General features: G+C 38.3%; 1 protein-coding gene across 1 annotated transcript in view; it reads right to left on the bottom strand.

Moving 5' to 3' along the window:
- LOC117521280 (obscurin-like) overlaps window positions 1-15,746 on the bottom strand; it is a 140,769-nt gene that overhangs the window by 104,701 nt on the left and 20,322 nt on the right. The window contains exons 8-21 of the mRNA XM_034182604.1: window positions 15,222-15,497; window positions 14,832-15,113; window positions 13,217-13,669; window positions 11,739-12,020; window positions 8,601-8,894; window positions 7,965-8,246; window positions 5,398-5,673; window positions 4,911-5,177; window positions 3,723-3,992; window positions 3,379-3,645; window positions 3,000-3,266; window positions 2,616-2,728; window positions 1,503-1,656; window positions 1,203-1,364 (exon numbers count right to left, since the gene is read on the bottom strand). Of these exons, the coding sequence (XP_034038495.1) occupies window positions 1,203-1,364; window positions 1,503-1,656; window positions 2,616-2,728; window positions 3,000-3,266; window positions 3,379-3,645; window positions 3,723-3,992; window positions 4,911-5,177; window positions 5,398-5,673; window positions 7,965-8,246; window positions 8,601-8,894; window positions 11,739-12,020; window positions 13,217-13,669; window positions 14,832-15,113; window positions 15,222-15,497 (3,645 nt within the window). The remainder of the gene's footprint in view (window positions 1-1,202; window positions 1,365-1,502; window positions 1,657-2,615; window positions 2,729-2,999; window positions 3,267-3,378; window positions 3,646-3,722; window positions 3,993-4,910; window positions 5,178-5,397; window positions 5,674-7,964; window positions 8,247-8,600; window positions 8,895-11,738; window positions 12,021-13,216; window positions 13,670-14,831; window positions 15,114-15,221; window positions 15,498-15,746) is intronic.

Here is a 15,746-nt window from a genome sequence, read left to right as displayed (position 1 = left end):
GACCATAGGTGAGGATCGGAACGTAGATCGATCGGTAAATCGAGAGCTTTGCCCCCCTACTCAGCTCTCTCTTCACCATGACGGTCCGATACAGCGACCGCATCACTGCAGATGTGATCGCATCTAAAAATTTAAAAATCAAATGACAAAATCGAAGTAAAAATAACAAAATAATAATAACAATATTAATAATCAACACAGTGAGTATATGCAACCTGGTCTCACGGCAATTTGTGATTCAGCAGTACGAAATATACATTAATCTATTGGTTTGTGATATTGTGACAAAAAGCTCCTAATTTTCGTCACGGCAGCACGAATTCATTCTAATTCATTCCGGGATGGCTGCATGAAATTAAAAATGAAGCAGGGAGTGGGGGGGGGCTCGTGGTGGTTATGTTTAGGATTGGGGGAAGGAGTAGGGTTAGGTTATGGTTAAGGTTAGGGCTGGGGGTGGGGGTAGGGTTAGTAATAGTGAGTTAAAAACAACCCCGTCACGAAGATTTGACTCATTTTGTGACAGGAACACAAAAAAAATAATAATAATAATAACAAGGACCTAAACAATTTATAAATACATTAAGACAGTAAATTAACATTAAAAAATTATGTAATTAACAGGAAATGAAAGGTTTGAGTTCTTCTAAAAACTGTTGAGGTCTAAGATCTAAGTTTCGAAAAACATTCTGGAATCACATACCATTCCAACTCATTTTAGAAACTGCACAATTTATTACTACCCTTTTCAGCTAATTCTTTTATAAACACTACCCAATCTACAGCCTATGGATCCCCATGGGCAACGTGCTAGTAACTAACTTATTTGTTTAAAATTATTTTTTTCTTGTAGTGGCTAATAAATCAATCAATCAATCAATGACCAGTGCAGACATCTCAGGATGTTGACACTGACATTTTAGTTGTTTCCAACAGTGTTCCAGAGGATCTGACGCCATATCAATCCAGGAACTCCTTTAAATGAAATCTGAAAGTGTATCTTTTTAGTCAATGTTTTATGTAATGACTTATAGTTATTTAATTCCACTGTTTTACTGTATTTTATTTCTCACTTGTCTTGTTGTTACTTTTGTATTACACACATTGGATTTTAATTAGTTGTTATGTTATATACCTTGTGAGGTAATTCCTCAAACTTTGCTTAAGTGTGGTTGAATGACACTTTTCTATTTCGTGAAACTTACCTTCTTGTCTCATCCTAATGTTGTCAGTAGCTTTCAGTTTGGAATTTCCTTTGTACCACTGGCAGTCAACTTCATCATGAGAGATTTCACAGACAAATGAAGCATTTTCCTTCTCCATCACCACCACGTCCTCCAGCTTCTTAACAATTTTAATATCTCTGGCTGGGGGAAAAAATATTACATAGAACTTTGATCATTTTATTGCCAATACTTGTTGTGAAATACAGAAAATAAGTATTGTGCGCCAAGATGACTGGTATTTGATTGATTTGTTTGATTCAAGGCAAAACCAATAATTACCATGAACAGTGAGATTGGCTGAAGTGTTATCATCAGCAGTGCGACAAATATAAGTGCCTGCATCTCCAGGGATGCATTTGTGGATGACCAAGGTGTGCTTTCGGCCCAAAGAATGGATGCTGAGGTTCTTCCCTGGTTTCAGTTCAACATCACCCTGCAGAGTAATTGTTTTGGGGAAAAGTAAAATATACCACATTGTTCCGAATATGAGATGTTTTTTTTTTTTCTCAGAAATATGTCTGGAAAAAAGGGGGTTATATTCAGTGTCTAGACTTTTACATGTCAAAATATTCTCAACAGTAGGTGAAGCCAAACAAGTGTGCCCTACAGGACTAAAGCAACCCAACCATCTATCTTTCCAAGCAAGCAGTTGGACAGACTCTAAATGCTGGTGAGTGCCTTTTGTTTTAAATCAGCGAGTGCCTTTGTTTTTTAAATCAGTGTACACATTGTAAATTTGTTCACTGTTTATTGTTGCCGTAGAAGCAAAACCCACAAGCAGCACTTTTTAATAATGAAACCATTGGGATCAAGCGCTCTGAAGCAGTATGACTGGCTTTTCTACCAGGAAAACCCCGTTTAATAAATGTGTGGCCTGCACAAGTGAGTATACGTTATAATGCAAACTTTCAGCTCATGATGATAAATGCAACATCATCAAACAACTCTCAAGCAGCCATGAAATAAATTGGTCTGACAAAGTGTAATGATATAAAACAACATCTTAAACATTGTACGAGTCAGAAAAGCGTACTGTGATTTTAAAAGGGGTCGCTTCCACGGGACCAATAATTGAGTGCGTCAGTACATGGGTGAAAAAAGCACATGAGAGGCTGCTAATGAAATGTGCTTTTATTTGCATTATTTTCAAATAAATGAATTTTTTAATGGTCTTCAGAAAGCTTTTTTTTCCAAAAAGTATATCTTGAAAAATGGATGGAGGGGGCATCTTATAATCAGTGTCATGTTTCATTTGGAACATTGCTGTACCCCCCGCCCCCCACCAAAAAAATAAATAAAAAATACATTTGTAAGTCAGTGGAATGTATACAGTTCTCTTTTGCATGGTGGACATGCACACACAGTAGTTTGCCAACATTCATGGTGTCTTACTTTCAACCACGTCACTTCTGCATTTGTTCTGGAAACTTCACATTCAAAAGTAACCTTCTCCCTCTCTGCGACTGTGACATCCAACACAGGATTAGAGATCATAGCAGGAGGTTCTGTGAAATCAATGTACATCGGACACACAAATTATTACACACAATATGTGGGCTCCTTGACTACACCACAGTGTGACTTTTAAAGGTGAATGGTGCTGTACACCAATGCAGAAGGTGCTCTTAGGATATTAGCCCTTATTAAAAACCAAAATATATTAGTGAACACTGTAGTGAAAGCAGAAATGTGGATCTTATTTCCCCATAATGGCTGCCAAACAGCTTATCTCCACAAAATTAAAATTTTAAAAAAGACCTAATGAGCAGCTGTTACCTGTAACAATCAGTTTGCTGGAAGTATAAACATCTTCTGCTTGGAAAGCAACAGTTCCAGCATCTTCCAACTTGAGATTGGACAAGGTAAGGGTATGCTTCTTTCCAACAGCTGTGATACGGCAATTTGGTCCTGTTCTTATTTTAGCCCCATCCCTGGTCCAGGAACCTTCAACATCTGCCTGGCTGAGTTCAACTTCAAGAGTGACTGTCTCTGTCTCATGAGCTTTGGTTTCCATCAGGCGCTTTAGTATCTGTATCTTTTTCACTGAAAGGAAAAGAATGTTTGACGACTGACATGTAAGTATGTGACGTGGTATTCTAACACATACCTCAAAATTTGTATCTTCTAATCATATTATAATTTGTGAATGTCTTACATTCCACACTGAGTTTAGCCTGCGTCTTATCATCCAGAGTTTCACAGGAGTAGATGCCGCGGTCATCACTAGTCACACTTTTGAGTACTAAAACCTGTTTAGTGCCGTCCACTCGGATCTCCATATTACCGGTAGGCTGTAGCACAACACTGTTCTTCATCCACCTGACTTCTTCTGATGGCTTACTGAGCTCCACTGCCAGCTTCACTTCACTCTGCTCCTCCACTGTCAGATTGTCCAACTTCTTCTTAAATGTCACAGGCTCATCTGAAATCGTGCCAAAAAAAAAATCCTATAAACTTGCTCATAAAAACAAACATTTCACATTGATGGCAGTCGCTTACATTGCACTTGCAGGGTAGCGCTGCAGCCTTTGCCTTCTGCGTCAATACTTATCTCTCCGGCGTCTTTCTGGGTGACCGAGGTGATGGTGAGAGAGTGACTATTTCTACCATGCTCAAGTTTATACTTCGGCCCAGCAGAGACGGGTATATTGTTGTGGAACCATTTAACTTTGGCATCTGCTGGGGTGACGGAACACTTAAAGATAGCATCTTTTCCTTCCATTGCAGCCACGTTGTTCAGTTTGGCCGTCAGTCTCACTAGTCTGGGTTCTGACAACAATGAGTGACAGTTTATATAAAGGAACGACTGTTTCTACATTGAAATCGTCAGTGCTTCACAGTGGTGGGCACAGCTAAGCTAAGTTAGCTTCCATAGCCACTAATTCGCAGACTGAAAAGTTAACGCAAAGCCATTTACCTGAAGATACTAACTGCTAACTTTTACCACAGGAATTTAGCTTTTGTTTGTTTTTTTTGGGGGGGGGGCTCTAAAACCCTGAAAAGGACGAAAAGAGCTGAAATTTTATTTTAGCGTAAACATGGAGGTTCACAAAAAAGGTTTTGTATGTCCAGATCAGATGATGATCCACATGTCCATAAATAATTAAATTTATGAAGCTGAACAGTAGTTTACATTCATTTACAGTAAAGAAAGTATTAAATGAATAATAAATATAAAACAAAAAATAAAAATACACATGGAAAATCATGTTAATATTCTAATTAAGTAATTTACAGATTAATTTAATTTAATTTTAATTTAATTAGCTTATAATGCGCCAAATCACAGCAAAAGCTGTCTCAAGGCGCCTTACATAAAACAAGTCAACATAAAATTGAATAAATAATTAAAAATGAATTAAAAATTCAAATACATAAATAAAAACAGAAGTAAAAGAATAAAACAAATAAAAATAAAAACTATCCATAAGAAAGAGAATAAAAATAGGTTTTGAGTCTAGACTTCAAAATGACGGTATTTAATGATTATGTTGATTTTGCTTGTTAATTTAGTATATAAACATTTTTAACCATGAAACTATATTTAAAAACCTGACAGTTTCAAAGTTAGCTGAAAAGCTATTTCACAAACAAAAAAGTTAGGGTTGCTAATTAGCTGTTAGCTGATTAGCTGTTAGCTGAACTGTAACCACCACTGTTGTTTGGTGACTGCCAAGCACGAGCTACCTTTTGAGGACACCTGAGCAGAGGTCTTTTCATTTCTACATTCGCAACTGTATTCTCCGTCGTCTTCCTTAGTTATGCCAGTCACAGTCAGAACACGTTTAGCACCATCTGCGCTGACGCGGTACCTGCCACCAGGTTTGATCTCACAACCATTCCGGCGCCAGAGAACATCCCCGGAGGCCTGGTTTAGTGCACACATCAAGCTGAGTGTACCCCCCAACTCCACCGTGACGGGTTTCAAAGGAACGACAAACTTTAAAGCCAAATCTGAAAAGAAAACACAGGAGTTAGTGGCACGAAATTCAAAAATATGAAATTACAGCAACTGCTGAACATTGTCAGTATGTTCTAACCAATCCTTTCAAATGAGGAAAAACCTGACATGCCTTTAAATATATATATATATATATATATATATATGGAATTTGTGTTTTGAATGAGTAATTATTCAAGTTAAGTCAAAACTGTGAGGTAGTAGATATTTTACCTGCAGTCTGCAGCCTGAATAAAAGCTTCTCTGTTCCAGCCTCACACGTGTATTCTCCAGCATGGTTTTTCTCCACATTTTCTATCACCAGATGATGACTTCTGCCCTTCGACTCCATGTGAAGGGCTTTGCTGGAAGTTAGCATCTTGCCGTCCTTATACCACTTCACTTCTGTTTTAGGATCGGAAACCTCACAGCTTAGAGTGGCTTTCTGGGAGAGAATCGCTTTCACCTCGTTCTGGACCAACTCCTTATTAGAAAAGGCAGCTGGAACTTCTGGAGAGTGAAGAAAATTTTTGTAAATGAATTCCCCTGTAAAAATAAAAATTTGTAATAAAGATGCTCATTAATGTTGTTGTTACCTCCGCCAAGTGTTGTGTGGGCCGCTGAAGAGGAGGTACTGCTGGCCCATCACCACCAGAGGGCGCCCTGTCTGGAGTGCGGGCTAACTCGATCCAGGCCAAATGGGTACTCCAGGCCGCCGGGTGCACGGCCGTCACGCAGCGCAGGGCCTGTTCCACCTCCTGATTGACCCGTTCTGCTTGCCCGTTGGTCTGAGGATGATACCCGGACGAGAGACTCACCGTGGCCCCCAGTTCCCGGCAGACTGGGGGCCACGGCCGTGCACCCGGCGGCCTGGAGTACCCATTTGGCCTGGATCGAGTTAGCCCGCACTCCAGACAGGGCGCCCTCTGGTGGTGATGGGCCAGCAGTACCTCCTCTTCAGCGGCCCACACAACACCAAGGAGGTTATGTTTTCGGTCACGTTTGTTTGTTTGTTTGTTTGTCTGTCTGTCAGCAGGATAACTCAAAACGTTTTGAACGGATTTTGATGAAATTTTGTGGAGTGGTTGGAAATGACAAGAGGAACAAGTGATTAAATTTTAGTGGTGATCCGGGTCACGATCCGGATCCCGATGCTAACGTGTTAGCATGTCTATGGCATTTTCAAAGTTAAAAGTTAGCATTAAGCAGCTGCAGCTGTCATCACGTTCGGGTGCATTTGTTTTCAAATTGTAATATTTCTTAAATTTATTTTTGTTTATATATTAATAATCTAATGATTATTATATACAATTTTAGAGAAAGAGACAAAAAGAAATAGATCACTATGCCAAGGAGGGAATCTCTTTATGGTCAGTGACTCTATGGCCTTGTTTAGAGAAGTGTTTCATAAATGTTAAAAAATTCATATATTTGCAGTTTAGTTGAATAATAAATTGAATTTGGTCTCTTGTTTTTGTCTATAAGCACATGCAATATCAATGTCAGTGCTCAGATGACAGTAGCTTCTGGGAAAGGTGCAAGTTGCAATAAACTGTGATGCCAAGCGCTAAGGATACATGATATCCAGTCACAGCAGATGAAACTTTTTTTACTACGGAGCAAACATCATTGTTAGACTTTTTTAGGTTCAATGATTCCATGGCGGGAGATGTTATGGCGTCAGTGACCCCATGGCCTTGGCGGAGGTTTGCACTCTCTGAGTGCTTCTAGTTGTTATTATTATTAATCTATCAATAAATTTTCTATATCTGCTTATTCCAATTAAGTGTCACAGGGGGGTAGGGGGTGGGGAGCATACCTGAGCAGTCATAGGGCATGAGGCGGGGTGCACCGTGGACATGACATCGGTCTGTCACAGGGCCACATATAAACAAACACATTCACACACACCTACGGACAATTTGAAGTTTCCAATTCACCTAACCTGCATGTCTTTGGATGTGGGAGGAAGCCGGAGCCCCCGAAGGGAACCCATGCAAACACAGGGAGAACATGCAAACTCCACAAAGAAAGGCCACAGGTGGGAATTGAACCATGACCTTCTTGCTGTGAGGCAACAGTGCTAACCACTAATCCATTATTATTCTTTTTATTATTATTATTATTATTATTGATTAATAATAATAATAATCATCATCATAATAATGCTTTTGACCGGTATTTTCTTCTAATTATTAGGTATGTTTGTTTTTTTATATAATATATTTATGATGCATTTATTTTTTACATTTATATTATTATTTATATAGCACTTTCAGGTCAAAAAATGTACAAAGTCCTCTACATAATCAAAACATCAAGGCACAACAACAAAACAAAATTTGTCATCCATAAAAACAATTTTAAACTGAAACATCAAGTGCAAATAAAACATACAATCTAACAAATACAGCTAAGATAAAATCCTAAACTATTTATCGACAGCAAAAAAAATAGGTTTTAACATTAGACTTAAAAGATGTAATAAAAGCATTGTCTACAGGCAAACTGTTTCACAAAGTAGGGCTACAATAAATAAAGACCCTAAACTGCTGACTTTTTCTTAACCCTTCAAAGCTCAAAACAAGCCCACATCCTGTGACTGCAGAGCACTGGAAGGCACATAAGGCTTAACAGGTTCAGCAAGATAAGTGGGCGCGTAAGGCATAAGGCAGCAGCAGAACTTTGAAACACTCAATAGAACCATGGCTAATGCACAAAGCTGTCTTCTGTAGATATTTGCAATTTTTACATTTTTTACACTCTAAAACAGAAACCAGAAACACTCTTACTCATCTTACCTGCAACTTTTATATTAAAAGCCAGCTTATTGGTTCCAGCTTCACAGAAGTACTCTCCAGCATCCTTCTTCTCCACACTATCTATCACCAGCTGTCGATTCTTGCCCTGCGACTGTGAGTGAATCGTCTTGCTGGGAGTGAGAACTTTCCCATCCTTGTACCACTTCACTACTGTCTTGGAATCAGAAACATCACAGCTGAGCGTAACCTTCTGGGACAGTGTGGCTTTCACCTCCTTCTGGACTGACTCCTTGTTGGAGAAGGCTGGCTTGGGTTGGATCTCTGCAGGCATAATTTTTTGGGATGTCATGTTATTGGAACACAGTTGTTTCAACACACCTCATTTTAAGAATGCAATCAAGAAAATTTTATTATGGCTCAAATTGCAATGAGGATAACAACAACACAGATCAAATACAGTAGACAAATGCCATGCAGCTATGTCCAAGATCTGCAAAAAGAGCCAAAACGTCTGATACCAGCAATACATTTTAACATTTAGAAGGTAGCAATACCAAAGTCATATTTGAAGTGGTTTTTCATTTTTACTGTATTTTACCTAAAACTTTTAAACAGACAGATATCCACAATCAGCATATTTCACAGCTCCCTGAGCTGTTATATTCTATTTCATACCTGTAACATGCACTTTAAACTCTAGCTTTTCTTTTCCAACTTCACAGATGTATTCTCCAGCATCTTTCTTCTCCACACTGTTGATCACCAGTTGGCGGGTTTGGCCTTTTGCTTCCATTTGAATCGCTCTGCTGGGACTCAGGAGGTTGCCATCCTTGTACCATTTAAGCTCTGCCTTGTTATCAGCTACCTCACAGCTCAGAGTGGCTTTCTGGGATATTACAGCCTTCACCTCCTTCTGGACCAAATCTTTGTTGAGGAAAGGAGGTTTAGGCTGGATCTCTGTCGAAGCAACTGTGGAGCAGTTAAGGCGACAGTACAGTTACTCATACAGAAAAGAAGTGGGCACTCATATCACACTGTAGGCACATTCTGGATAAACACCGCACAGAGCGATAGCACATAAAAATAAGTGACATACCATATTTTTTGTAGTATAACTCATGCCTTTTTACTTGTACAATTACACACCCCCTCCCCACTCTCAAAAGGCAGTTTTCTCATTTCAATGTTGATTTGTACCCGAGAACACTTGTATCATCATACCTACCCATATGATATTTGTTGTGAACCAATGTGCATGTAAATACTCTTATTATATTTTAATATTATTTGAAAAATCTCAGAATTTTTGTTTGTAAAGCCAAACTGTGACTGCTTGCTTTTGTTCACCCAAATTTCCAGAAAGCATTTAATTTTTTCAGAAGAATAGAAATATTCTTTCACTGCCATGTTTGAAAAAGACTGTCACATTGAGTACCTTATCATACCTTAAATAGTAGTCAACTCCCTTGTTTTGTTAGAGCTTGCTTTCATGCCATGTTGCTTTCATACCTGGTTTTCCTATAGCTTGCTTTCACACCATGAGCATAGGTTGTCCATGTTCAAGTATGATACACAGTGTTCACACTATAGAACTTTGGTATCAAGTGTACTTAAATCCAGGCCCAAGGCCCAAGGCCCTGGTGTGAAAGGCCTCTCAGGTAATGAGCTAAATTAAGTAGCGTGTTGCCCATGGGGATCCATGGGCTCTAGATTGGGTAACGTTTATAAAATAGGTAGCTGACATTTTTCAAGGGTGGTAATAAATTAAGCAAAGCTTGTATAATGAGTTGGAATGGCGTGTGGACCCAGAATAATTTTAGAACCTTAGACTTCAACAATTTTCAAACCCTTTTATTTCCTGCTAATTATGTAATTTTCTTAATGTTAATTTACCGTTTCAATGTATTTATAAATTGGTTAGGTTCTTGCTATCATATACACAGTATTATTATTATCAGTATTATTATTATTGCTATTATTATTATCATTATTATTATTTTGTCATTTGATTTACAAATGGACCATGATGGTAATAAGTGTTTTCACTTATGTCACCCATGTATTTTTAATGTATTTACAATTATAATATGTACTTACATTGAACTTACTAAATAAAATCATGCACACACTCACACTTTTAATATAAAGATTATTTACCACCCCCTGTTGGAATGGTGTGAGTCCAGAATGTAGTTAGCAATGTTAGCTAATATCCGTAGTTTCTCCAAAAATATTAGTCTGATCATCATTTTGTTTTGATGGCGGTCATCCTTGACACAAAAGACATAAGCATACCAAATGGAAAATCTCCCCAGTTACTCTATGATCAAAGTTACACACATGCACGGATGCACAGAGAGATTGTTGTCTTTTCCGCATTTTGCCACAAGCAGGTGGTTCTAATTTTAGACAAGCAGAAACAGAGACGGTGGCGGAAGACATCAAATGCAGTACACTTCTCACTTATGGTACCGGCAATATAAGACTTAACTCACTCATGGTAACAGCAACACGAGACTTAACCTAACTGACTAAACCATTTGAACTACAAAACCACAATAAATCATGCTCTCAAACTGAAAGATCACACTCTTGAATAAAGTAATGGAATAACCTTCACACTACTCACCACACAAATTGCTTGCATTTTGTGGGACAGCTGGATTTGCAATGGGTAGGCTAAGGTCATGCTAATTATAATGTTTTTAAAAGGTACAGTTGTTTTAAAAAGTTATTTACAATATAATTTAGTGAGGTAAGGGTGTACACGCTTAGCCTATATAATTTAGCCTGTTAGGTTCTGTTTGCTAATGCAGCATTTGCGCTATAAATAAATAATGCTCCAATTCCATTTATTTTGCTTCTTGTTGACTGAAGTGGCAGCACCATGTTTAAAAATAAATGTGACTTATAGACACATTTTTGGACAGACATGACAAACACTCTGGTGTGACATATAGACCAGAACATATGGTACTATTTAACACCCTGCAATAACTGAATGAAAGCAGATTGTACATTGCAAATTCTAAATGATTAATTTCAATTTAAAAAGTCAAGCCACTGACCTAATAGGTTACACAACCACAAGCCATTGAGCCTGTGTAAGAAACAAATACAACAAGAGTTCAAACACAGACAATGCATAATTCAATTCCTTCAGTGACAATTTGTAAGAGCAGTCAAATAAACCTCCAGATTTGCAATATGTGAAACAGGTACATAAAGCTGTGTATGCTATCAGGATAACGGTGAAAGATAATTCAGTACCTGTAAATCATATGAAAAAAAGGTGATATATAAAGTGACAATAACATACATAACCCTGAGGAACCCCATATTTTATGAGATATGACGTTACTACAGGAGACAGGCCGTGAATCTAACCAATAAAAATGACTTCAACCATGAAAGAACTGTTCCAGCAATGTAAAAAAAAAAATGTTCTAATCCCGCTAAGAATATGTAATTAGCAACATTATCAAATACTGCCCAAGGTCCAACAGCAGCAACAACAATTGACATATCTACCACCAAGCTCTGGATGTTTTTGATTTAGTTTCTTTGTTTTACATGCGCAATAATGCCACTATTTACATCCATTTGCTGAATATTTATTACAGTGCAGTTATGACTGACTGAAGGTCCAACAAATGTCGGCTATGACTGAAAGGTTTCACAGTTGTTACATGTTACATGACATTTACTCAAACAGCAACTTAAAAATTGTACTTCCTATGAAGATGAACCCACCACAGATATGCACTAATAATCACAGTTTGGTATTAAATCAACAAAATGCATTTTGCATACCTTCCACATGTACTTTGAAGATCAGCTTTTCACTTCCAGCCTCACAGACGTACTCTCCAGCATCCTTCTTCTCCACACTGTTTATCACCAGCTGTCGACTCTTCCCCTTTGACTCTGCATATATTGCTTTGCTGGACGTTAGGAGCTTGCCATCCTTGTACCACTTCACTTCAGTCTTGGAATCAGCCACATCACAGCTCAGAATGGCTTTTTGCAAGAGAGCAGCTTTCACTTCTTTCTGGACCAATTCCTTATTGAAGAATGCTGAACGGATGTGGGAGTCTGGGAACATTTAAGAGATGTTACACTTAAGAGAAAACAGATTTATCATTAGCAAACAGTGTGGTCAGATTAAAAAAATAATACATGGACTAGCAGCTGAATTTACTTCATTACAAAGTTAATAAAACACTATACTGTAACTAAAGGGGTTTGGGCAAAGGGTTCTGATGGTACTCTCATAACTAATGCATGGAGTTTGGAATATTAATGGAAAAGAGCAATGTTTTCCCACTTTAAATATCAAATCTGTAGAAACCGTGTTTCCACAATGAATAAACAATTGTCCCAATTAATAAATGAATTAACAATAAATAAATTACACATCAACTGGTTAACTGATTTGTTTAATCCCACTTAAACAAGAGCAGAGAGTTCCAATCTGGATCCAGATCACCTCCAACATTCAGTGGAGTCTTCCATGCCCTAATATCTATCTGTGGTGTAAATTTTTTGAGAATCTGTGAAGTAGTTTTGACAAAATTCTTCAAAGCCTATATAAAGTGAAATCTTGATCCAGTATCCAGATTTGGATTTGGATCACCTCCAAAATTTTATGGAGTCTTCCATGCCCTCATATCTATCTGTGGTGCAAATGTGGTGAGAATCTGTGAAGTAGTTTGACGTAAGTAGTTTTGGCATAATTCTTCAAAGCCTATATAAAGTGATATCTTGATCCTGTATCCAGATCTGGATTTGGATCACCTCCAAAATTTAATGGAGTCTTCCATGGCCTCAAATCTATCTGTGGTGAAAATTTGGTGAGAATCCACGCAGTAGTTTTGATGTAATCCAGACACACAAAATGGTACAAATGATCAAGGCAACATGTTTCTCACCAAATTCTTTGAAGAAGGCACACCGTTCTGTGTTTTTTTTTTTTTTTTGGTGGGGGGGGGGGGGGGGGTGGTCAAAAACACTTAAAAATCACACAGTGTATGTCCATGTTAAATTAAGCCTTTTGTTTGCATGCGATTTATGAAGCTTGCTGCTAATTTCAGGGTCCTGCTGGCCAATAAGGCCACTGTTGGTTGTTTTAAACCACATGACAAAAATGATGGTAATGAAAATGTATAAAAATGACAAATCTTAAGGTTTCAAATGTCACATTGTCTCATATTCTGAGAAAATGAAAAATCATTTGTGCAAAAGGTTTAAAATGTCAATATGTGAAATGTGCAGGTGTAAATACTACATGCATGACGGTGACAATTCATTCATCCACAGCCGTTCCAGAGCTCTAACACTGTGCCTGCAGCCCCTCTGGCATGGCTTGCTAATAGGAATGGAACCATCTTTAGCTTTATTCCAGATAACCCAGCTCCAAATCAAATTATCAGGCGTAGAACTGTGACTGATGGAGCCAGTGTGTTTACCTGCGACTTCCATTTTGAAGACCAGCTTTTCAGTTCCAGCCTCACAGATGTATTCGCCACCATCCTTCATCTCCACGCTGTCTATCACCAGCTGGCGACTCTTCCACTTTGACTCTGTATGGACTGTTTTACCAGATGTCACAAGCTTGCCGTCCTTGTACCACTTCACTTCGGTTTTGGCATCAAACACTTCACAGCTCAAAGCAGCTTTCTGGGAGAGGGTTGCTTTCACCTCCTTCTGAACTGACTCCTTGTTGAAGAAAGCAGATTGTGGCTCTGATAGTACAGAAATACAGCATTGTTACTGGTACTGTTAAAGATGATCAATGAGCGCAACACATTATAGTACAACTAAAATAATGCACCTCATCAAAACAATATTCTCAGATCACGATTGTTGATTGAGCGTGAAGTGAAATACTCTGAGTAAATTGAAACTAGAGACAACTCTGCCATAGGAGTTGCTTCCATGAAAAACATATTGGTGGCATTAAACCTTTTGTGATGTAATACCAAAATTAACAGAGCTGCTGACCTCAGTGTTGAAGATACAGTACATGTAATTAACAAATATGACTAATTTTTAAAAAAGCAGCCCAATACAATTATCTCCTCTTGAAGACGTTGGACCGGAACTACAGGGTGACCCTCCCCTAAAAACACAACCCCTAAAAATTGTAATAAATCCTACAAAGGTCTTCACATGTTGGGGAAGACGACTGTTCCAATCATCTTCCCCAACATGTCTTGGTCAACCAAGGAAAAGCCATTTTGCCTGGAGGCCTATTTCACCAACAAATCATACCATCTGGAGCATAATTTTGAAAGAACATGACTTTTATGCAAAGTGACCAAGATAACTAAAACTTTGGGGAGTGATCGTACACAGACTGAAGTTTAAGTCCAGCAAATTTCAAGAAATTTCAAGAAATTTGTGAAACTTTGTAGGATGTATTACAATTTTTATGGGTTCTGTTTTTTTTGGGGGGGGGGGGGGTGTCACTCTGTATTTTGCTCATCATATCATATCTTAAGGTGTGCTGCCACTGTGTGGAGTTTCACTGAAATCCAGCAAATGGGAGGAGTTGCACTTGCAACCCTTATGTGCAGATGGATGGACAGATTGACAGGGTGATTCCCATCTACCACTCCCAACAAACATATTTTTTGTGGAGGGTATAATGATGCACAAAACTAGTCCCCTATGCAAAGTGAAAATCTGTCTTTAATCAAAGCATAAACTGTACAATGATTCAATAATAAATGGATTTACATATGCCTAAACCTCTGATTATACCTTACGATACTGCAAAATATGTACCATAACTTAAAAATGTCATATAAAAATATGTTACTATGCAACAAATAAACTAAAACCATAACACAAGTGACATCAAAAGTATTTATATCAACATAACTGATTGATATATCCTCCTACCTGACACAAATATCCTGAAGACCAGTTTCTCCCCTGCAGCTTCGCAGGTATACTCTCCAGCATCGCTCTTCTCCACCTTTTCAATCACCAGCTGGCGAGTATTACCTTTTGCCTCAAAGTACATTGATCTACTGGATATCAGTAATTTGCCATCTTTATACCATTTCACCTCTGTTTTGCTATCAGACACATTGCAGCTCAGCGTGACTTTCTGGGAAAGAACAGCTTTCACCTCCTTCTGGACTGACTCCTTATTGGAGAAAGCAGCTTGAGCTTGAGTTTCTAAGAAATAAAAAAAAAACACACACACACACCTGATGTGCAGTCAAGTGTTGAGTAGAAACGTTAAGAAGCTATTTGATGTCCTGCAAAAGCATCATGCATTCTTACCTTTAATCTTGACGTGGAATGCGACTTTGTCCGCTGGAGTCTCACAGGAGTAATGTCCTTCATCACTTTTCTTTGCATTCTTTATGATAAGTTTCCTTTGAGTCCCTTTTGACATGAAGGTAGTTCTTTGATCCTCAGTGAGCTCCACTTGATCTTTTTTCCAAACAACAACAGTGCTGGCGGGGGATACCTCACAGTTAAGCTCAAGATCCCCTTTAAGGGATGATGACAATCCCATAGGACCTCTGGCCTTGTTCAAAAACTTAGCAGGTTCATCTTAGAAGGGGAAAGATGAAAATAAATAAATAAAGTTGTGGAAAAATTGCTTTATTTTTTCACACCATGTAAATACATTTTGTTTTCATTGTTAACAGAGGTGATCATGTGTAGGAAAAGGGTGAGTTCTGAGCTCTTTCCTCTGTTTGATGGCTCATGAAGCAGCTTGCTTGTCTTTGTTGATATACCAGGTTGTGTTTCTCCAAATTCACGACTAAACATCTGATCATGGCCTGGACTAGCCAAAGG

This window comes from Thalassophryne amazonica, chromosome 12, assembly GCF_902500255.1.
Source record: "Thalassophryne amazonica chromosome 12, fThaAma1.1, whole genome shotgun sequence".
Taxonomy (NCBI): Eukaryota; Metazoa; Chordata; class Actinopteri; order Batrachoidiformes; family Batrachoididae; genus Thalassophryne; species Thalassophryne amazonica.
The sequence above is the reverse complement of the archived record's forward strand: the minus strand, read 5'-3'. Positions and strand labels throughout refer to the sequence as shown.